This window comes from Bidens hawaiensis, unplaced genomic scaffold (genome assembly GCF_021521415.1).
Source record: "Bidens hawaiensis isolate Kalapana, Puna unplaced genomic scaffold, B.hawaiensis_p1.1 tig00025960_1, whole genome shotgun sequence".
NCBI lineage: Eukaryota > Viridiplantae > Streptophyta > Magnoliopsida > Asterales > Asteraceae > Bidens > Bidens hawaiensis.
Window position 1 is genome coordinate 282,206 of NW_027494162.1, and position 21,108 is coordinate 303,313.

A 21,108-nucleotide genomic window follows, 5' to 3' on the forward strand; every position below is an offset into this window, starting at 1 on the left:
TTTAAAACAATCCACAACATTACGATTAGGATTAAAATTAGTCAATAGTTAACTGATTTGTTAAGTAATCAGGTTATAATTCTTTACTTTTAAATTGTAAACAATCTAAACAATATACGATTATGATCTTTTACTTATAATTATGCAAAGTTGGATTAAATAATCTAAACTATGACTTATTAACTAGTATAATTCACACTGGTAGTGTCAAAACACTCTATCGTTGTAAAGGACAATCTTACTCTAACATAAAAGTAATCTAGAATGCTATAACTTTCATTTATGTCGTTTCAAAACAATTCACAACACTACGATAAGGATATAAATTAGTCGATGGTTTACGAGGGTATACGAAGTTACCTTTTCATTATATTGAAATTATTCTTAATGACGATAATAAAATGTAGCAATATGAATGGTTGGTTATATGTCAATATGAAGTAACACCGATCAATAAGTCATAGTTTAAACTATTAAAGTCGAATTTTCCTTGTATTTATTATGTTGTGAAAGGTTTTATTTTTTATACGTTGCACTTTATTGTCACTTCAATTATTTCATATTGGACTAGTATCATTGACTCATTTACGTCCCTAGAAGGAAAAAATCGCATGTTACTCTACGTTGTATCATGAGTTTTAGAAGTTATTAAACCGGTCTGATTATAATCTCAATTTATATACAGGAAAAAAAATTCAAAGTCTACCTCTTATGATTTCTAACGCTCTTTGTCCTATCTCCTAGAAAGATTCATGAACCCGTTATAAAACACGTGTTAATTTATTTTAATCTGTTAAATTCATGTGTCTAGAAGCAAACATTAATAAACATATAACTTAGACGAATTATGCAGGCTAACAAAAATAATTCATCATATAATATGATGTGATGATGATGTCTAAAAATATACATAAAACTATTCAAGAAACATTAATAACTATATCTTGAACATTTGAACATCTCATACTCTAGTGAATATTATAAAGTATGACATGTAAACATTACTTGTAGTACATGATGAACACCTCTACCATTTTTGTGTGATCCATTTGTAACATTTCCATGCATGATTTCGAGAAAGAGTTAGGAGCACAAGTGAATTCAAGCACACCTTATCACCCTCAAATAAGTGAGAGAGTGAGCGACCAATATAGATGTTGGAAGATATGCTTAGAGCTTGCGTGATAGGCTTGGTGGTGGTTGGGATTGATACTTACCACTAAAAGAGTTCTCATGTAACAATAGTTATCACACCAACATGCTGGACGGAAGTGGACATAACTCCATAAGACAACATAGAAGAGAGAGAAGACAGTTCATCCTTCGTGTAATGATAGTTATAACACCACCATATTGTAACGTACCAAATTTACAGCTATGCAAGTGTTTAGATATACCATTATCAACCAATGCAAAACTTACCATGATGCTTTTGTAAGCTTCACAATAATGCATGCATAATTGTATGTTACAAACTCAGTTAACACGAATTCCATAGTTAAGTAATTAAATTATCATATGCAAAATAAACAAAACCGAAAATACAAAGACAAAAGAAAAAATGACTTATTCTACTCCTAGAAAAAAGTTGTTTATTGCAATTTAACTCATTTAAATATTTAGGGATTGCTTCTTTAAAATGTTTTTTGCTTTTTGAAGAGGCAAAATGTCCAAAATGCCCCTCCAAAAGCACCTAAAAGCATCAATTTGATGCTTTTAGGTGCTTTTGAAGGGGCATTTTGAACATTTTGTCTCTCCAAAAAGCAAAAAACATTTTAAAAAAACAATCCCAAACATGCACCTAATCTTCTCTTCAAACATCCAATATTGACTTCTCATTGTCACTTTGTTTACCACCAATAACAGACCTAGGAATATTTTTATAAGAGGTGATAGGAGGAGCTTAACACTAATTTTTTAATAAATGCTTAGGATTTTTACATATGAATAACACTAAAGAAAATTAAGGTAAAGTGGTGAACACTCTCCCCCTCTAGCTAAGAGAAGGTTCGCCCCTCATTACCTTCAGGAATCTTCATAATTGTCACAAATAATTCCCATTTTCTTGTAATCCAACACGGTGTAATTCTTTTTACGTATAACTTCACAAAAAGATTCTTTATATGATAAAGCCTTAAAATCATTTTGCTGTAAACTTTACATTTATTAATTATCATAATTACTATTCGTAACGCTATTAGACGCATTTATAATATTCAGACCTAGTCAGCATTTAACATTAGCTTTTCATTTATTTTTTTTATATGCACATTTTATCCTCAACGCTACCATATTCATTCTTCCCATGTACAACCTAACTTATTATTTTCACATCATCATTATTTTTTATTTTTTTTAAATATACTTTTTTATTAAAGAAATTATTTAAATAATTAAATAAAATACATTAATAAATTTTTATCATAATTACATTGTTTAAAAAGAAATAGTCGGTTGGAAAGTTATAGAAAGAAAATCAATATTCAAATTAATATTTAAAATTATTAAATAACAAGCCTTTGGATTTTTTTAAACTGTTACACAAATGTAAATAAATAAGTTAGTTTGTTTTAGATTAAAATAACTTACATGAGATAAAACTTAAATTAAAAAATAAATTATTAGTTACAATTGAAAACTTAAAATATAAATTATTATTTACTTAGTTTTTGTTTTACATTATTATTTGTTTAAACGTTTAAAATTTATTAATTATTATTTACTGAAATTAGTTATTAAAAAAACTATGCTCGGAGAATATAAAAGAAGTCTCCCATCAATAACCAGATTCCTGGATTTGAACGTTTAAACATGGGCTGCGGATCTTCTTTTATTACTCTAATTCCCAAAACAGTGAACCCGGTAGGGCTCGGAGAATATAGACCCGTTAACTTGGTGGGTGCCATCTGCAAAGTAATATCCAAGGTAGTGGCGATCGGTTAAAAGGTAATTCCGTCGGTTATTTCGGACTCTCAGTCGACTTTTCTTAAGAATCGACTTATTCTGGATGGGCCTTTAGTGGTAAATGAGATTGTTTCATGGGCAAAAATCCATAAGAAAAAGGTATTTTATTTAAGATTGATTTTGAAAAAGCCTATGATAACGTTAATTGGGAGTTTGTGGATAGCATTTTGAGCCAAATGGGGTTCTCGGTGAAATGGAGAAGTTGGGTTCGGGGTATCCTTTCAGTTGCCAGTTCCTCGAACTGGTTAATGGGTCCCACACGTTTGAGTTTAAATGCTCTAAAGGTATGAGACAAGGGGATCCTCTTTCACCTTTCCTGTTTTTGGTTGTTATGGAAGCCTTGTCTTCTATGATTGAGAAAGCGTGTTCAGAGGGGCTTTTTAAGGGCTTTCAGGTCCCGAACGGAGGTCCGCTGATTTCCCATCTTTTGTTTGAGGATGATTTTGATTATTGGCGAGTGGGATGATGATAACGCTAGAAATCTTTCTCGGATTCTTAGATGTTTTCATCTTTTTTCAGGGTTAAAAATCAATTTGAATAAATCCAAGCTTTATGGTTGCGGGGTGGATGGTAACGAAGTGGGTAGAATGGCTAATCTCCTAGGTTGCTCTCCAGATTCGATCCCTTTTACTTACCTTGGTTTAAAAGTGGGCGCTAATATGAATAGAGTTAACAGTTGGTTGCCGGTTATTGAGGTTTTCGATTCAAGACTTTCGAAATGGAAAGTGTCCTCTCTTTCGATTGAGGGGAGGGTCGTCATTATAAAGTCGGTTTTAGAAAGATTGCCTATATACTATCAGTCTATTTTTAAAGCTCCTGTTAGCGTGATCAGCACCTTGGAAGGCAAGATTAAAAGATTTTCGTGGGGAGGGTCGGAAGAGGTTAGGAAAATTCATTAGGTCACGTGGGAAAGAGTTGCTTCTCCGATCAATAAGGGAGGCCTAGGTATATCTAGGTTAAAAGACGTTAATCAATCTTTGTTGTCCAAATGGTTCTGGAGGCTAAAAACCGAACAAGGAAGTCTCTGGAGGAAAGTTATTGAGTCGATTCACTGCTCCTCTAGAAGTTGGGAATCTGTCCCGGTCAATAAAAAAATCACGGGAGTTTGGAAAATATCGGAGTTGTTGTAAAGAAAATAAGGGTCAGACAGTGCAGTCTGGTTAGTCTGTTCAGAGGAAAGATCGGGGACGGAAAACCATAAGATTTTGGGTAGATTGGTGGCATGATCGAGGTCCGTTAAAAGACTTATTTCCAAAGTTATTCAAGTTGGAAAAAAAACTATGTTTTGTGAATGAGAGGGTCAGAAGGATTGGTTCCTTGATTGAGTGGATGTGGGAATGGAGAAGACAACCGACTTCGGAGGATGAGCTTTTAGAATGGGAGGAGCTTTTTATCCTGTTGGGTGTGGTTCTCGGGGTTGGAGGAGCTGATCGATGGGTTTTGAGAGGGGACATTGGAAAAGAATTTTCAGTGGCTGGTGTGAGAAGATTAATTGTGGATGATCGGGATGTGAGTAACAGATATGTGTTTGATCGGTCTAAATAGGTTCCGAGGAAATTCCATATTTTCATTTGGAGAGCCGTTTTGGATCGTATCCCTACTCTGGAGGCTCTTAAAAATAGGAACATCATGGTGGACTCGGATATTTGTCGGCTTTGTGATTCAGCTAAGGAGACGGTTGATCACCTTTTTGCTGGTTGCAGTGTAGCGGACAAGGTGTGGAGTGGGGTTGCGTCGTGGTGCAAAGTTCATCGGTTCTTTGGCTTTTCCATTAGAGATTTGGTGGAATTTCACAACATTGTTGCTTTGTCTAAGGTGAAAAAAGAAGTGTTCCAAGGTATTATTTTCATTGCTTGTTGGAGAATTTGGAAAGCTAGGAACGAGTTGATCTATGAAAACAAACCGGTTATTGTAGAAGATATTATTGAGGATGTAAAGGTCTTGGGGTTCCTCTGGTATTGTAATAGACCAAAACTTCAACGGGTTTCTTGGGTAGATTGGTGTTCTTTTAATCTCATGTAATTCGGTCGGTGTTTGTTGTTGTCTTTTTTGGCGTTTGCCGTGTTTTTAATATAGTCACAGTTCAAAAAATAAATAAATAAATAAATAAAAAATACTCCCTTCGTCCCAATTTAAATGTCCTATTTTGACTTTTCAAGTCTTTCTTTTGCAACTTTGACCGTAAATATTTTTGTTCGTGTCATATAATACTTGATGAAAATTATATCAATGTAAAATACATTTAAAACTCAATCCATTCATATAATTTTCATCAAGAATTATATGACATGAACAAAAATATTTACGATCAAAGTTGTAAAATAAAGACTTGAAAAATCAAACTAGGACATTTAAATTGAGACAGAGGAAGTAATACTTTAAATATAATGGGCCCCACCATAAATGCATTTTGGGTGTTTGTTGTGAAGTGCATCACCTCCAAATCCATGTAGCTCCAATGTTGCACTTCTTACATATGTTTGTCACCTCAACTATAAGTACACTCAAATACACCCCGTGATGTGGGTAGTCTAGTTTTTTGTTTTGATGTAATCACTGCTTTTTAGATTAAATGGAATTAGTCTATTTATCACATAATTTACAGAGCCTTCGATATGAATAAAATTCATGACCAATAATTATATTTCGGATTCCACAGTTATCAAATGCAAATCAAGCACACATTGAAACCTAACATATATATAGCAGCTTAACATTGACGCTTGTAACCATTTTTTCGTACGGTGTAATGAGTCGAGCTGCTTGCGAGCTCTGAGCTAGAATCGATAAAAAAATCTTGAAATGAGCCAAGTTTTTTCGAACTTGAGCGTGCCCGAGCCTCAAATAAGTTAGTTTACTTATAAACCCCAAGCTCATGGGAAGCTTGTTTAATTAGGCTTCTGACTCATCGAGTTTTAACAAGTGTTGTGTAACTAAGTTTTACCTATTTCAGACTTTTGTATATTAATTTCACATTGCACAACCAAACTCAAGTCGAGCCTAGGCTCGTATAAGATTTTTCTCAAGATATATAAAAGTAATTAAAAACATATATAAACTAATTAATTTATAAAAATAAGGCAAGGCCAAGCTTTAAAAAACAACGCACCAGCCGAGCTTGGGCTTCAGAAAAAAAAGTTTGAAACCAGCATAGCTCGAGTTCTCGTAAGAAGAAAAAACAACTTACACACCAAACTCGAGCTTGAAAAAGCAACTTACTAGCCGAACCTAAGCTTGAAGAAAACAACTCACGAGCCAAACTCGAGCTCAAGAAAAGAGTTTGAAACGAGCCAAAAAATCCCGATCCAGAGAATCACAAATTTTGGGTACCGGTATCGAAATTTTCGGTTCGGTACCAGTACGATACTGGAATGGTCTGGTATTTAAGGTAAAATTCGAGAAATACTAAAATCCAAAACTTTGATGGTCACACCCCGACTTAGGGCCTAGACGTGTGACCACAAGTTGGTACCTGTTTTGTAAATATATCAGAGTTATGGGTTAATTTTAGCGGAAGACTTTAGGTTTGAATAATATTAATTTACATTTAAAATTTACTTGGGAATTAAATACCCAAGTTTTAGGTTACAAAATATACGTTTCATATTACAAGGATTTTAGTTATAAAAAACGGAGCCATCTCGTACGCGCTTCTATCTTCGTTAAGACTCCAATCCTTACTAATGCTACTTAAGCTTAATTACCTGCAATGGGTTGGAAAAACACGCCAGCTATATGCTGGTGAACACGTATGACTCTATAAAACATTTGAATGACATTACAATACAAATATAGTTTTCTCGACAAGCTCAGCGGAAGCATTTCTGCTTCCGGTATATGTACCACTGTCCTACACACATAACGGTATTCTCCGAGCCACGAGGCCCTGAACAGAGAACTAGTCATGACCGTTTAGCCTGCGGCTATCTAGCTTTTGACTGATTAGGCTTAACAATTATGTTTGAATCCAGACACATGTATATTCGGTCTGATTTGATTTTATTATCTACTTTGTATTATAACGTTTTAGAGATCATGTAATCTCATGAAATCATTGACTGACTCGTTAAAACAAACACCCGTTCATCTTGTCGAGTATAAATATGTTTTGATTGATTGAAAAGGTTAACATATTCACCTGTACCGTCCGTGTTGGAAAACCTTGACTGTGATTGATTGAGAATGATATTTAACCTATACATAAATAGGTTTGAATAAATACCTGAATGATGTTTTGATTAAGCTATGGTTGCTAAGCTTAACCTTGAAATTGTTTATCTTTGATTGTGAATGAAAACACTTAGTTTTTATGTGACGTTTGATGTAGCATGCTTTGGCTTAATCTGTTATAACATGTTGGTAAGTTTCTCCAGGTAAGTAAACGGGTTACTCGGTTGATTGAGATTTGTACGAATTACTTTTCCTTAGGCAAGAAACTTACTACTAGTGTTATCACCCTTACAGTTACTACATGCCCGCCAAAATATATCTTTGGTTAACATTACTTTGCTATGAAGTAACGTTTATGAAGACTCGTTTATGAATGTGAATGTTTACAAAAATACTTTCAAGGTTAAAGGCCACAGCCTCGATTGATTGTCAAAACTATAATTCAAATAACTTAAACATAACTCCTACCTTAGATCGGATACTTAGAATGATAATAAGAAAAAGGCAGGATCTTGATCTACTCGCTTATATGATTACTACTTGATTATGACTTCATTACTTGCACGAACTTCGAGAAAATGACACGTCGGCTTGATACGGCAATAGGGCACGCTTTTCAATGCTAAGTGTGTGAAAATAGAGGTGTGATGGGATGAGGAGAGCTCAATACCCGTCACCCCTTTTATAGGCGAAATCCGTACCCCATCGCGATACGCGAGGGGTTCCTCTCACCCCGTCGCGTATCGCGACGCAGCAATTTGGCGCCGCCTTATCTGATGGTGACACGTGGCATGTCATATCGTGCCACGTGTTGACACGTAGTTAGACACGTGTCCACTTACTGATCCTCGTCATCGCGCTACGCAATGGTCTAATAAATTGAACCATCGCGTATCGCCACGCCACCCAAATCTGGGTTGTTGTGCAAGTCCGTCGCGCTACGCGATGGGCTTAATGCCTATCCCATTGCATATCGCGATGGATGAAGTTTTCTGATTTTACATTTTGGTCCCTATACTTTATAAGTTAGTATATTTAGCTAAATATTAATAGGATTTAAGACGCGGTGTTACACTGATACCGATAATATTGAAATGGTACCGGTATCGAATTTTGCTCGTCCAGACGACTCAGAAATAAAAGGGGTTGTTTGGATTGCCTTGCATTGCAGTCCACGTAACCAAAACAACCTTGTCGAACGGTCGAAAACAAAACCTGATTAAAGCGGGAGACCTTTCTCTCTCTCTCTCTGTATCCTCTCAGCTTCATCCATGGCTTCAGCTTCTGTGTCATCTTCCATTTTCTCCTCTTCAAAGCCAGCTTCTTCTTCTAACAAGCCTAAACCTAACCACTCCAAACCTCCATCTTATTCTTCTAGAAGACAATTCCTCAACTGTATTACTACCCTTAACAACTTTAATTCCTTCCATCTCACACGCCAAAGAAGTGGAGGTCGGTTCCTACCTTCCGCAGTCCACTTTCGTTCTCTTTCAAGCTTCTTCCAAAGACTCTTCGTGCTGGTAGTTTTCCTTATCGAATTCGTCTCTTTAATGTTTATAAATTAGTTAGGTTTATTTTGTCATTTTATTAGGTTCATTTAGGTGCTCTAATTTTAAGCTGTTATATATAATTCAGTGGAGACTGGGTGAATTTGTTTGTTTAATCTCCATAATAGGTCATTGATATGTCATATGTTTTTTTTTTCCAACAGCAAATTTCATAAAACAAACAGTCTAACAACCCGCTAACAAGCAGCTAGCGGGCGAGACAAAACACCACACGAAAAAGACACTATTACAAATCAAATCTCCTCCATTTCTCCTAGTCTAGAACCACACTATTCGACCTATATTTAATCCAAATGAACGACAATTGATGACATTGATATGCCATATGTAGTAATGAATAATATTTGGTTGATCTTTTGTGCGTGTTTCCCGGTTTTGATATCGCATTGCTGCAGTTGATGCAGTTAACCAGTAGAATAAATTAGACCGTCGATTGCATTTGATTTTAGGTTTTCAAATCTCATTCAAATGCAGTTAACCAGTATTTGTACAAATTAGACTAATGCTTGCATTTTGAATTAATCTGACCATCGATTGAGCAATGCTTTGAGTATTGGAACAAATTAGACAATGGATTTTTAGTGTTTAATAGTTAACAAGTTAAAATCTTATCTTTAAACAAATTCTTAATATTATTTTAGTACCGAACGCCTAGCATTTGTAATGGGGTCCGAGTTTTGCAAATACGATTGACCAAATCCGACCATCGATTGAGCAATGAGTTTTGATTATTTGAACTCATTAGACCAACAATTTTAAAAAATCTGACCAAAGAGGTGAGATGTTGAGAATGTTTTATATTTTAGTATTTAAAAGGTAACAAGCTAAAATGTTACCTATAATTTAGCTTTGTTTAATAATGAATTCTTCGCATACGTGATGGGCGCGTTTTGTGTATCTTGTATGGGCATTTTGGGGTCAAAACACATCCGACCGCCGCAACATCGTTATAGGCAATTTGTTATGTTGGTTGAGGTGATCTGTTATCCTGTGTGCATGTAATGTGAAGCTAGTCTGGCTAAATATAATGACTACACCAACACTGTTGATGCTAGAATCATGTTCCTTTTTATTGTAGTTTCTGAATTTGTTACTATAGTAAAATTTTGATTGTAGTTGATTGCAGGAAATGTGCAGCCATACCAATTTGTTCTTCCACCAACATGGAAACAGTTGCGAATCCCTAACATATCATCTGGAAATTACTGTCAACCAAAATGTGCAGAGCCTTGGATTGAGGTGAAATTCGAGGATGAAAAACAAGGCAAAGTTCAAGTGGTGGCTTCACCGTTAATACGTTTGACCAATAAACCGAATGCAACACTTGAAGATATGGGCAGCCCGGAAAAGGTTATTGGGTCACTTGGCCCGTTTGTTACAGGAAATACTCTTGATTTGGATGAAGAACTTGTTGAAACATCAGTTGAAAAGATTGGAGACCAAACGGTATCGACTTATAGACTCATCTCTTTGATCATGTTTTATTATTTACACAACTTATTAAATTTCTTTGTAGATGTTAAACATTTTCATCTTGAACTGCATTATATACCATTAATACTCTAGAAGAGCAAATATATATATATATATATATATATATCTTCCATTAAAGGATGTAATTTAAATTTGTTGCTCTATGAGGAAGTTTAGTGATTATTGCAGGGTTATAGATGTAATTGGGCTTGTAAACGAACCAATCGAACACGAACAATTAAACCAATGAGGTTTTCTTGTTCGTGATCGTTTGTTAAGAAAATGAGTGTGTCTGTGTTCGTTTGTTAATAGTATAAATGGACGGTTCATAAATGTAAACGGACATAAACGAATATAAACGAATGACCATATGATGGGTGGACATAACCGAGCGAACACCAAGTTAAAGTAAATGTCGACATTAATCTGTTGAGGCAAAAAGTTAATAAATCTAGACTAAATTGTAAGATTGATATTTTAATTTCATACAACTAGACTTAAATTGAAATGGACCTATGTATTCTAAATGAATGTATAAACAGACGTAAACGAACGAACTTAAACAAAGGTAACTAACGAAACAAAATGAAAGTATGCAAACACATAAATGAACGAACGAGACGTGTGTTCATGTCCGTTCGTTACACGAACGAGACATGTGTTCACGACTTCACGCGCCACTTATATTATAACATCCTAAGTGATATATATTTGGTTGACATTTTTTGATATGTTGTGCAGTATTATAGGTACGTTTTAGAGACTCCTTTTGCATTAACTGGTTCACACAATATTGCAAAGGCTACAGCAAAGGGAAATACTGTCATCTTATTTGTTGCTAGTGCCAATGATAAACAATGGCCCACATCTCAAAAAACATTGAAAGCTATAGTAGATTCCTTCCAAGTGTAATCTTTTTCTCCATGTAAGTATATACTAATATCCATGTCAATTATTAATTTTTTTGTATAAACAATATTTTGTTATGTTTCCATAATAGAGCTAAGTAATGGCAGCAACTGATGTTTTGTGAGTTTTATTTGAATGGTCATGGGGTGTCAACAATCATTGATAGCTAACTTTGGAGTCAAATTGTTTATGGAACTATGCATACAAATGGCAAAATAGGTCAAAAGGTAAATTTAGCATCTATGTTGCCATTATTGACCTTGGTAGCCATTGATATAGATGCATTATATAATGAGGAATTATACATCATGAGTCAGGATTCATGCAATTTTTGTTGACCGGCTAAATGTTACACTCCACAGTGATTAAATCATTAATCTCTTATTCTATACCCTAACCACCTTACCATTCTACCAAAATAATTACATGTGTGTCGGCGTATGCTAAACTACGCTAACGCGCAAGTACATATTCAATTTGAATATCAAGAACATTTTGCTTGTGTCATGCAATCATGTTTCTACAATGTTTGCGTATATTTTGTATTAACTTTCCGTGTTAGGTAAATACAAGTTTATTTTGTGTCATGAGATCACACAAGTTTCTAACAGTATATATGAAATTTTCATTATTATTTTAAATTGAGAAAAATAAATAAACCAAGGGAATTGTATACATTTTAGCCTAAACCATCATTAAGTGTATTTACATAATATTATTACATGACCCAATGGTTTAAAGTTACCTTGCCATATACTTTCGTATAAATTAAATTGTAGCATAGATAAAGGGGATTTAGGTTAAAATACATATATAATTCCTTTAGTTTCTTAATTTATTCTTAAATTTTTCAATCTTTTGTTTTCTAAAAGAAGGGAAATTTAAATTTATATGTGAGCCCAAAAAGTTTATAAAAGTGCATCAAGCATATATAGATGATAAAAATGGATCATGCACACATTATTGACCACCATACTAACCAAGAAATTTTAATCATATGTTCGGGTTTATTTTTAGTTAAATAATACGGTAAGCAACAATGAAGGTTTCGGCAAGTAATGGGGTTATCAAATAGTTGTGTATATAATGTAGCTTAGGGGTGTTCTTTGGGTAAATTTCTCGGGTTATTCGGGCTTGTGTTTAAAGAAAATTGACCCAAGAATCGACCCAAATAAGATTGGGTTGTTCAGGTTTCCGGTTGAATGGGACATGTAAATTCGGGTTTAATGTAAAACCATATTCAACTTTAACAACATCAAATTTCATAATCCAAAACCAAAAAGAAATAAAATATTCAAAACCAAAAAGAAATGATAAGAAAAATGGTAAAATCGCATGTCTCTAGAATCGATTGTTTCCGAATGATAGTTGTGGAACAAACGGTTTGATAGGCCGCTTATATTATGGTTCAGTTTCGAAGTTCGAAGAGGTTAGTCAGCTTCGAAAATCGAAAAGGTTAGCTTGGAATTTGAACTAAATACTAATTATACCTATAAAAAAATCAAGATTACTATGTCTAAAGTTTCACGGGAATCTGGAAAAACCTAGCTGACAACCGACCCAAATAAGGTAGTTCGGATACGGTAAGCGACTTTTTCAAGTTCGGTTCAATTAGATGCCGGGTCACTTACTCATTTCTGGTGGCATTGGGTATTTGGGTACGGTTAAAAAATGCACTCCTAAATTTAGCTGCTTTCAAGCTACAAACCGTAAAATCAAACCGAAACCAAACCGTTAGTCATAATTCGGTTTATGTTTTCAAGATTTAAAAACCGTCACTAATGGTTTAGCACTTTAGCTCGCAGTTGACCTAAAACCGTCTAAACGGAGACTTACCCGCGTATTTATCTTTTTTTAGTTAATTAACTTCGGGCAGGGTCTTCGCGTTAATTTTCCCTTTAAGCAAAACACACGTTTCTCTTTCTCTTTTCTCTAACGCCGCTAGAACCTTCATCATCTCCGACGAGTCCGCCACCAAAACCCTAAAACAATGACCGACGCAACCGCCATCGACGATCCATTATCCTCGCTTCCAGTTCCACCTCTCAGCCCTTACATACTCTCCAACGATGACCTCACGTTCGACGACGACTTCTTCTCATTCGACGATGATCAGTTTTTCATTAATCAATCTCATCCGTTCGATCTACCGTCTCCTGATCCTGAAGAATTCATCGATTTTGTGCCTGATTGTGAAACTGCTGGTACGGTGTCAGGTAATTGTTCTGGAAACCCTAACTTTACGTCACCGGATGGTTCCGGTAGAGTTTTTGTTGATGGAAATGTGAATTTAATATCGGAATTGAGGAACGATAGTTTATTATTAGGAAATTACGGATTGGACGGGTGTGGAATTGTTGATGTTTCGTCACCGGATGGTTTCGGTGAGGAAACTTTGAATTTAGAGAGGATTTTGAACGATTCGCCTTTGGAATTGAGGAAGGAGGATCCGGTTTCGTCTCAGGGATCCGGAAGCTGCGGATCGGGTGGATTGGAACCTGCTATGAATCATCCGTCTCCTGATTCTGGAAACTCCGTTAATCGGAATTTGAAGAGTAATTTCGTGTCTGAACATAACACTTCGGATGATTCAGGAAGAGTTTTTGTTGATGAAAATGTGAATTTAGAGAGGAATGAGAATCCGGTTTCGTCTGGATCGGAGCTTGCTGTGAATTGTCCATCTCCTGATTCTGGAAATTCGGTTGTTAATAGGAAGATGAAGCGTGAGACGGCGAGTAATTTCGTGTTGAAGAGGAAGAACGAGAGTTTTGATGTGAATTCGGAGGCTAGAACGATTAAGAACCGTAGGTCGAATGAAGGTTCTATAATTACTGAAAGATTAAATCAGGTTAATGAAACGGATGATAAGAAGAAAGCGCGGTTGATTAGAAACCGTGAGAGCGCACAGCTATCTCGCCAGAGGAAAAAACAATATGTTGAGGAGTTAGAGGATAAAGTTAAGGCAATGCATGCAACTATTCAGGATTTGAATGCTAGAGTTAGTTACTTTGCAGCCGAGAATGCAACTTTGAAGCAACAAATGGTTGCCGGTGCCGGTGGTGGTATGTGTTCACCTCCGGTAACGTATCCACCGCACCCTGCAATGGCTCCAGTTGGATATCCGTGGATGCAATATCCGCCTTATGTTGTTAAATCACACGGTTCTCAAGTGCCATTGCTCCCAATCCCAAAATTGAAGACTCAACAGCCTGCATCTTCACAGAAATTGAAAAAAGATGTTAAGAAAACTGACGGTACATCAAAGACCAAAACCAGAAAGGTTGCTAGTATTAGCTTCATTGGATTGTTGCTATTTATTGTGCTTTTTGGTGGATTGGTTCCGATTATGAATGTGAAATTTGGTGGAGTAACGAATGGTAGTTATTCTGTTAAGCCTAATCATTATAAGTTTGACAATCAGCAACACCAAGGGAGGGTGTTGATGAGTGATGAACATGTGAATGGAACTAATTTAACTAATCGTAACGCTAGTGAGCCTCTAGTTGCGTCTCTTTACGTACCGAGGAACAATAAGCTTGTGAAAATTGATGGTAGTTTGATAATCTCATCTGTTCTAGCAAGTGAGAAAGCTATTGCATTTAGGGAAGAACAAGAGTTGGTTAAAAAGGAAGAACAAGAAACTGTTGAAAAGGACGATACTGGTTTAGCAGTTGCTCTAGATTTGGTCCCTGCAATCCCTATTCCAGCTGTAAACAGGATTGGTGGAAGACAACCGCATATGTATAGGACTTCAAGTGATCATCAAAGAGCACTTCCATCAAATGAGGAGAATTTGCAGTCAAAACATGTTAATGGTAACATGCAGCAATGGTTTCGCGAAGGTCTTTCTGGTAAATGTTCAATTTTGTATCTTTACTACAATTTAGCAATACCTAAACAGGCAAACAAACAAATGTACCCAGTGAAATTCCACTCATAAGTAGGGTCTAAGGAGACTGAGAGGTTGCTCCTGGTGAGTAAGGGTGTTAACGAGCCGAGCCGAGCCGAGCTTGAACTCATCTAGGCTCGAGCTTGTCTCGTTTACCTAACGAGGGCTTGAGCTCTGTTGCCAAAGCTCGAGCTTGGCTCGTTTTATAAATTATTAGATTTATATACAGTCATTATTAGGTTTATATATATTTTGTTATAATACCTATATATAACATAATATATATTATTTAATTATTTTTATCATAAATTTGTGCATAATAATAATAATTATTGTATAAATATATATAGTTAGTATATATTAGAAAACATTATATAAAGAATAGGCTCGCTTAAGTCTTATCAGGGTGAGCTCGATAAGTGAAGCTCGGGCTCCTTTATTAAACAAGCTTATTTTAAGGCTCGAGCTCGTTTAAACTCGGGCTCGATTCGAGCATTTAGCGAGGCAATCTCGAGTGGCTCACAAGTGGCTTGGCTCGTTTAGGCTTGCGAGCCAGATTCGAGCTCGATAAGTGAAGTTTGGGCTCGACCCAGGCTCGTTTGATAAACAAGCATACTTTTAGGCTTCTGCTCGTTTAAGCTCGGCTTGATTTGAGCTTTAGCTAGCCGCTCTCGAGTAGCTTACAAATGGTTTGGCTTGTTTACACCCCCAACTCCCAGCTGAAGGAGCCTTTTTTTTACCTGATTGTGATTACTCAATAAAACATAACAATGTGATTGTTTATGTTTTAAAAGGGTACTAATCTAAAACTGTTTTGTGTTACACAGGACTAATGTTGAGTTCAGGGATGTGCACTGAAGTATTTCAGTTTGATGCATCTGTGGCTGGAGCTTCAGGAGCCATAATCCCTGCCACGTCAGCAGTAAACATCACTGCCACAGAAAACCACCACAACTCAACCCACATCACCACCGTGAAGAACAGAAGAATCCTCCACAGTCTTCCAATACCTCTTTCAGATTCCACCACCAACATCACCAAAGAACAAGTATCGGGTCATGACTCAAAGCACGAGGACCACCTCAAAAACAAGTCGGTTTCATCAATGGTCGTTTCGGTGCTTGTTGACCCTCGGGAGGCGGGTGATGGAGGTGACGTGGACGGCGTGATGGGCGGTATTGGTGGTGGTGGAAAAGGTAAATCATTTTCAAGAATATTTGTGGTGGTTCTTTTGGATAGTGTGAAGTATGTGACGTACTCTTGCATGCTTCCTTTGAAAGGAGGTAGTCATGTTGTAACAGCTTAATAATTAACATAATGAAACTTTTGTAGATATAAACTCATGATATAGGAATGGATATGTTTTAGTTTTGAATATTAGTTGTGTTCTTTATGGTCTGGATATAGTGACTTATTATATCATACAATTTTAGCTATCTCATTCTTTTTAAGTTCATATTATTTACCTATTTTACTTTTTATGGAACCTATATATTTGTAGATCATTTAGATGCTAGATGTGTACCTGGTTTAGTTTTCGTTTATAACGAATATAAAAAGAAACGATTTTGATGGACGAATATAATCATAAACTTATGAATAACCTAAATCAAAAGTGCTTTAGTAACTAGATTATCGTGAATTGGCACGTATGGTCGAATACAGATTCCGTGTTAATTGTTTTGTCATAATCATCAAAATAAATAATACACATTGTAATTGTCTATAGCATGTTACAATCATTATCTTTTTTATCAGTTTCGGGTAGTTTCGGGTCTACTGGTACAAAAAACAATACACATTTCACATTTTGTACATTTAAAGAGAATAATTTTAGCAAGTTACAAATGATTACAATCCGCGTCAAATTCAATACATTTGATGTAGTTCGAAAAATTAAGGCTTGAACAGTCGAACTCATGGTTATTCATATGAAAACTAGTTTAAAACGGTTATGAAAAACGATAATGATGAAAGCTTATAGCCTCATACATAAGAAGCAGCATTTGAGAGTCCCATAAGAATTGCCAGAGCTTCCATTGGCGTTAGTTCTACCTCAGCCTGACCATTACTTGGACCCGGTTGAGTCGTTGGTTCACTAGGTTCGGGATCTGACCCATCATCCATCTGATACAAACCCATCTTTATCTCGTTTGTTGCACATAACGTGTGAACTCCATAGTTTGCACACACCCGACACTCGTAAGACCAATGCTTTGCATCCAATGACTTTCTACACATTTTGCAAACTTGGTTCGGAACCCCAGCTGGGCTTCCATGGTTAAGGTCTAGCTCGTGCGGGTGAGCTTTATGAGTTACCTATTTGTGTAAACACAATTGTTAGTAGTCAAACGGTCAAACCCCTTTCGATCTATTGCTAATCTTGCTTAAATAACCAAAATCACATTTAACAAAACAACATAATTAAAGAACTAGCATACCTTTGGAGGGAGGAAAGCACAATTGACATGCAGATCAACTTCACACAAAGCACAACAATATGAAAACCTTGTCCCGGTAGTACCACACGCGTTACACAAAAAACAATTTGACGGGTAAGTCGGGTATGGGCTAAGAATGAGATAATGAGGAGAATGAAAATGGTGTCTTATATATCGAGTGGCGTTCCCACAATGCTCGTGAAGAAAAAAGTTGCACTGCCAACATGCTTAGATAGTTTTATCATAGAATTTGTCACAGCCAGAGCACCGCAGTTGTTGCCCGAGTTGCACTTGGTACATGGACAAGTTGTGTTCATGGCTGAAATGCTTGTACTCCATGATTTGCAGATCTCTTTGTTTTTGTGAAAGTGGAGATATGTAAATGTATGTATAGATGGTTTGATGATTTGGTATGGACCAAGTCAAAGTCAACTATGGGCAAGTGGATATTATGTTAAGAAGTCAACTCTATGGATTCCTTTGTGGACTTTATAGATTTGTTATAACTGGATTTGATTTATGGATGTTGGATATGATGAGCTTGACTTTGTTTGGGCAGACCTTATAAGGGATCAATGAGTTGTTTCCTTAGTTTTGTTTTTGAATTGATTTTCAAGTATTATTAGTGTGTATCTAAGTATAGAAAACTACACATGTTCACTTGATTGGGTGTATTGATAGGGGCCCATGACATATCATAAATTTTATATTAGTTTCAACTACTCTACTGACGATAATTTAAGAGGTCAAACTATAAGAAAATGACAACATTAAATAGCCTACTGATAGAAAATTTTGCCAGTTGGATGTTCAATGGATCCTAAACCCTCTTAACACCGCCATGTTGTATGAATATTATATTGTTTGCGCCATGTCGCATATAATTTAAATTGAGTTGTGGTAATAACGTTGTATTTGATCAGGAGATGTGAGTAATCATGGTAAGGGTTGTGTAACAAGTTTAAACTCACAAATTTTTGTTTGGTTAAGACGAGATGACGGGTACATGTAATTCGTGAATACCCTTGGTTCATATACAACTCGATTTTTTATAATAACTTTGATGTATTAAATATTAAATAAGATCTTTTTTTTTAAAAGTTCAAAATTTTAATTTGTTATATGTATTTGAAGGGCTTTTGTTATATATTATAAAGAAGATGAACAAATCCTTACATAAACTCTTAATATTCTTTACTTCATTCAAAAGCACAAGTACTCTTCTTGACCACTATGCAAGTATTCCTATATTCCTTGACAAGAATCATTTATATGAACTTCTATCCTTTTCTTCATATATATTACTACACATAAACTCAAGTCTCGTTCAACCTTTGTAAGACATGGGCCAATCTATTGGTATCTTTCCAACTTGTCTATTTCTATATATTTTTCTTTTTTTTCCTCATATTTTTACAATGTTTGAAGTGGATGGATCGGCTCGACAGGAAAAGAAGAAAAGAAGGATATCGGTCCAATGATAGGAAAATTCTATGATAAACACTTTTCAGATGGTAACAAGAAATGGAACTCGGCTGAGTTTTATCATGCAGTCAGTGAGATCGTCGAGTATTTTTCACCTTTTTATTTAGCATTTTCTCATAAAATCAAGAAATGCAACAATATCTTATTATTGTATGTTTTGTCTTGATAGAGAAATGAACACCATGCTTGGTAGCACTCAATTTCATGTTCCAAGGACTTCTACCCTTGAACAAGCCTACCATGTAAGCTCTTATGATACTTTGCTTTCTTTAAGAAAAATAACAAATTTGTTACAATAGTCTAAGTCTTTGAATTAAACAAACCCTTTTCATTGTTTGACTATTTGACTTGTTTCTTTATAAAAATAATAATATAATTATTATTATTATTGTTATTTTATTATTATTTGACACTTTTTAACATAAAAATAATTACCTTTAATTACTTCTAACAAACACAAGAACACAATTCAGATTTGTTATTTTGGTCAAACAAATATGATTCAAAAGTTGGTGAAATATTTGGAATGGAATAATGAGAATGAATTGCAGAAGCACCACAAAGGAAAAGAGAAGTCAATAACCAAGGAAGAGTTTCAAAGAATCTTGCAAGATGTAATCTTGGATTCCGGTGTAACCGGAATGGGAATCAAAGACATATTCCTCTTCATCTTCGGAATACCTATCGTAACCACATTCATCAAGCAACGGGCCGCCCCGAAAGCCATTCCCAATGACGTTTTCATCCCCGCTGTCCAGTGACGGATTTAGAATTTTTTTTTATCTGGTTCGCTATTTTAAGATGCTCTAAATATATAAGAACGCGTATAAAAAAATTGGGTCGGGTTGACAATTCGGATTGGTTTAACGGTTCGGGTCAAGTAAATGCTCCACTACGGTTCGAAAAACACCTAGTTCGCTAAAAAAGTCGCTATTAAATGCTCCACTACGGTTCGAAAAACACCTGGTTCGCTTGACCCGGTACTCAATTAAATAAATCCGTCCCTGCCGCTGTCACCTCTGCATCCGTCTTCCTCCTCGCCAAACTTAACAAAATATGATTGTTATATTAATTATTGAACGTTCGACGATTGTGTTATAATGTTATGTTAAACATGTTTTTTTAAATATTAAGATTCAGAAATGTCATCTTATTGACAAGAAGCAAACATGATCATTTATTCAAATATTGAAATGTATAAACATAATATCAGAAATCTTAGTGGCCCAATCTGGCTGCTGCTGATGCTTAACTCACACTGCTGTCTCGTGTGCTTTTGCATTGGCTCGATTGCTCGTATCGTAGAAATTTAATTTTTATTTTCGCCGAACAATTCTTTGACATCTGCTTGTCAACAGAAAAAATATTAGAAGAAATCATTTAAAAAAGCATTAAAAAATTATAGGGGTGTTTGGATGTGCTTTTGAAGATCATTCTAAACTTTTTGTACTAAACAAACCTTTGAACGTTTAAACGTTTAACGGCTCAGATATGTTAAAATTAGGTTTTATATGAATTACTCTAAAACAAAATTGAACCTTCATTATTGTTTGTTAAGTTCAATTGCTCGATTAGTCCAATTCTCAATCTTCAATTAGTCTAACTCCATGAACTAGAACAAAGATGGAGAACACCGTTCCATTTTCAATTTAAATTTGATTATGTTTCTGATGAGTCTATGTATGATCGTGGTTGATGAGCAAATGATTTAATTAGAGACGAAATCGGATTTGAACAAATTTAAAATTTTGCCACCGCGTGTTTCCACAAATCGACGTTCGAGAAACTCACGTACCTATTGTACGATAAGAGATTATTGTATTAGATCATTTATATATATATATATATATTAGGTTAGGTTAGTCATGTGTTTTTTAATACATGTCCTTTTCAATTGGGTTTTCAATATGGTGTGTTATAAATTCTAAGTCATTGTTTTTTATATGTTGTCCATTGTGTGTTTTAATGTGTTGTTTTGTCAATTGCGTTTTACCCAAATGGATTTTGGATTTTTTTTTCAAAAGTATAACAATAGTATATTTATATTAAATATAAAAAAAGCGTACAATTATTTGGTGTAAATTTTTTTCAAAATGACGTATAAAAAGTTTAAGGACGTTAAAAGATAATGAAGGAAATAACATGCGACTTGCATGTAGAGCAAAGAGAAACTTTATTTACCTCATTGCCCTTAACCATTTGGTCCCAA

General features: G+C 35.3%; 4 protein-coding genes and 1 pseudogene across 5 annotated transcripts; 4 read left to right on the forward strand and 1 right to left on the reverse strand.

The window, feature by feature from the left end:
- The first annotated feature begins 4,593 nt into the window (after window positions 1-4,593).
- On the forward strand, window positions 4,594-4,986 carry LOC143572521 (uncharacterized). Its single transcript, XM_077057667.1, has one exon. The coding sequence runs from the start codon at window positions 4,594-4,596 to the stop codon at window positions 4,984-4,986; it is 393 nt and encodes a 130-aa protein (XP_076913782.1).
- Window positions 4,987-8,405: 3,419 nt separating this feature from the next.
- Window positions 8,406-11,661, forward strand: LOC143572522 (psbP domain-containing protein 6, chloroplastic-like; annotated as a pseudogene). The gene is made up of 4 exons (XR_013142272.1): window positions 8,406-8,654; window positions 8,770-8,779; window positions 9,819-10,148; window positions 10,917-11,661. The product of XR_013142272.1 is annotated as a psbP domain-containing protein 6, chloroplastic-like (transcript).
- A 1,342-nt stretch (window positions 11,662-13,003) lies between these two features.
- LOC143572518 (bZIP transcription factor 17-like) lies at window positions 13,004-16,308 on the forward strand. Its single transcript, XM_077057664.1, has 2 exons — window positions 13,004-14,935; window positions 15,801-16,308. Exons 1-2 carry the CDS (start codon window positions 13,075-13,077, stop codon window positions 16,277-16,279), a joined length of 2,340 nt encoding a protein of 779 aa, XP_076913779.1. The 5' UTR covers window positions 13,004-13,074; the 3' UTR covers window positions 16,280-16,308.
- A 651-nt stretch (window positions 16,309-16,959) lies between these two features.
- On the reverse strand, window positions 16,960-17,753 carry LOC143572523 (protein VACUOLELESS GAMETOPHYTES-like). The gene is made up of 3 exons (XM_077057668.1): window positions 17,706-17,753; window positions 17,415-17,630; window positions 16,960-17,292 (listed from the first exon to the last, which is right to left on the reverse strand). The coding sequence occupies exons 1-3, from the start codon at window positions 17,751-17,753 to the stop codon at window positions 16,960-16,962; spliced, it is 597 nt and encodes a 198-aa protein (XP_076913783.1).
- Window positions 17,452-19,660, forward strand: LOC143572524 (uncharacterized). The gene is made up of 4 exons (XM_077057669.1): window positions 17,452-18,773; window positions 18,863-18,983; window positions 19,069-19,141; window positions 19,451-19,660. The coding sequence occupies exons 1-4, from the start codon at window positions 18,758-18,760 to the stop codon at window positions 19,658-19,660; spliced, it is 420 nt and encodes a 139-aa protein (XP_076913784.1). The 5' UTR covers window positions 17,452-18,757.
- Window positions 19,661-21,108: the final 1,448 nt, after the last annotated feature.

What these genes read in the sequence shown, in the direction of transcription:
- LOC143572521 (XM_077057667.1), top strand. Translation starts at nt 4,594, where the DNA reads ATGGTGGACTCGGATATTTGTCGGCTTTGTGATTCAGCTAAGGAGACG.
- LOC143572518 (XM_077057664.1), top strand. Translation starts at nt 13,075, where the DNA reads ATGACCGACGCAACCGCCATCGACGATCCATTATCCTCGCTTCCAGTT. An exon ending in GTTTCGCGAAGGTCTTTCTG is followed by an intron (nt 14,936 to 15,800) that starts GTAAATGTTCAA and finishes TGTGTTACACAG; the next exon opens with GACTAATGTTGAGTTCAGGG.
- LOC143572523 (XM_077057668.1), bottom strand. Translation starts at nt 17,753, where the DNA reads ATGGAGTACAAGCATTTCAGCCATGAACACAACTTGTCCATGTACCAA. An exon ending in ACAACTTGTCCATGTACCAA is followed by an intron (nt 17,631 to 17,705) that starts GTGCAACTCGGG and finishes GCATGTTGGCAG; the next exon opens with TGCAACTTTTTTCTTCACGA. An exon ending in GTGCTTTCCTCCCTCCAAAG is followed by an intron (nt 17,293 to 17,414) that starts GTATGCTAGTTC and finishes TTACACAAATAG; the next exon opens with GTAACTCATAAAGCTCACCC.
- LOC143572524 (XM_077057669.1), top strand. An exon ending in GCAGTCAGTGAGATCGTCGA is followed by an intron (nt 18,984 to 19,068) that starts GTATTTTTCACC and finishes TTGTCTTGATAG; the next exon opens with AGAAATGAACACCATGCTTG. An exon ending in CCCTTGAACAAGCCTACCAT is followed by an intron (nt 19,142 to 19,450) that starts GTAAGCTCTTAT and finishes AATGAATTGCAG; the next exon opens with AAGCACCACAAAGGAAAAGA.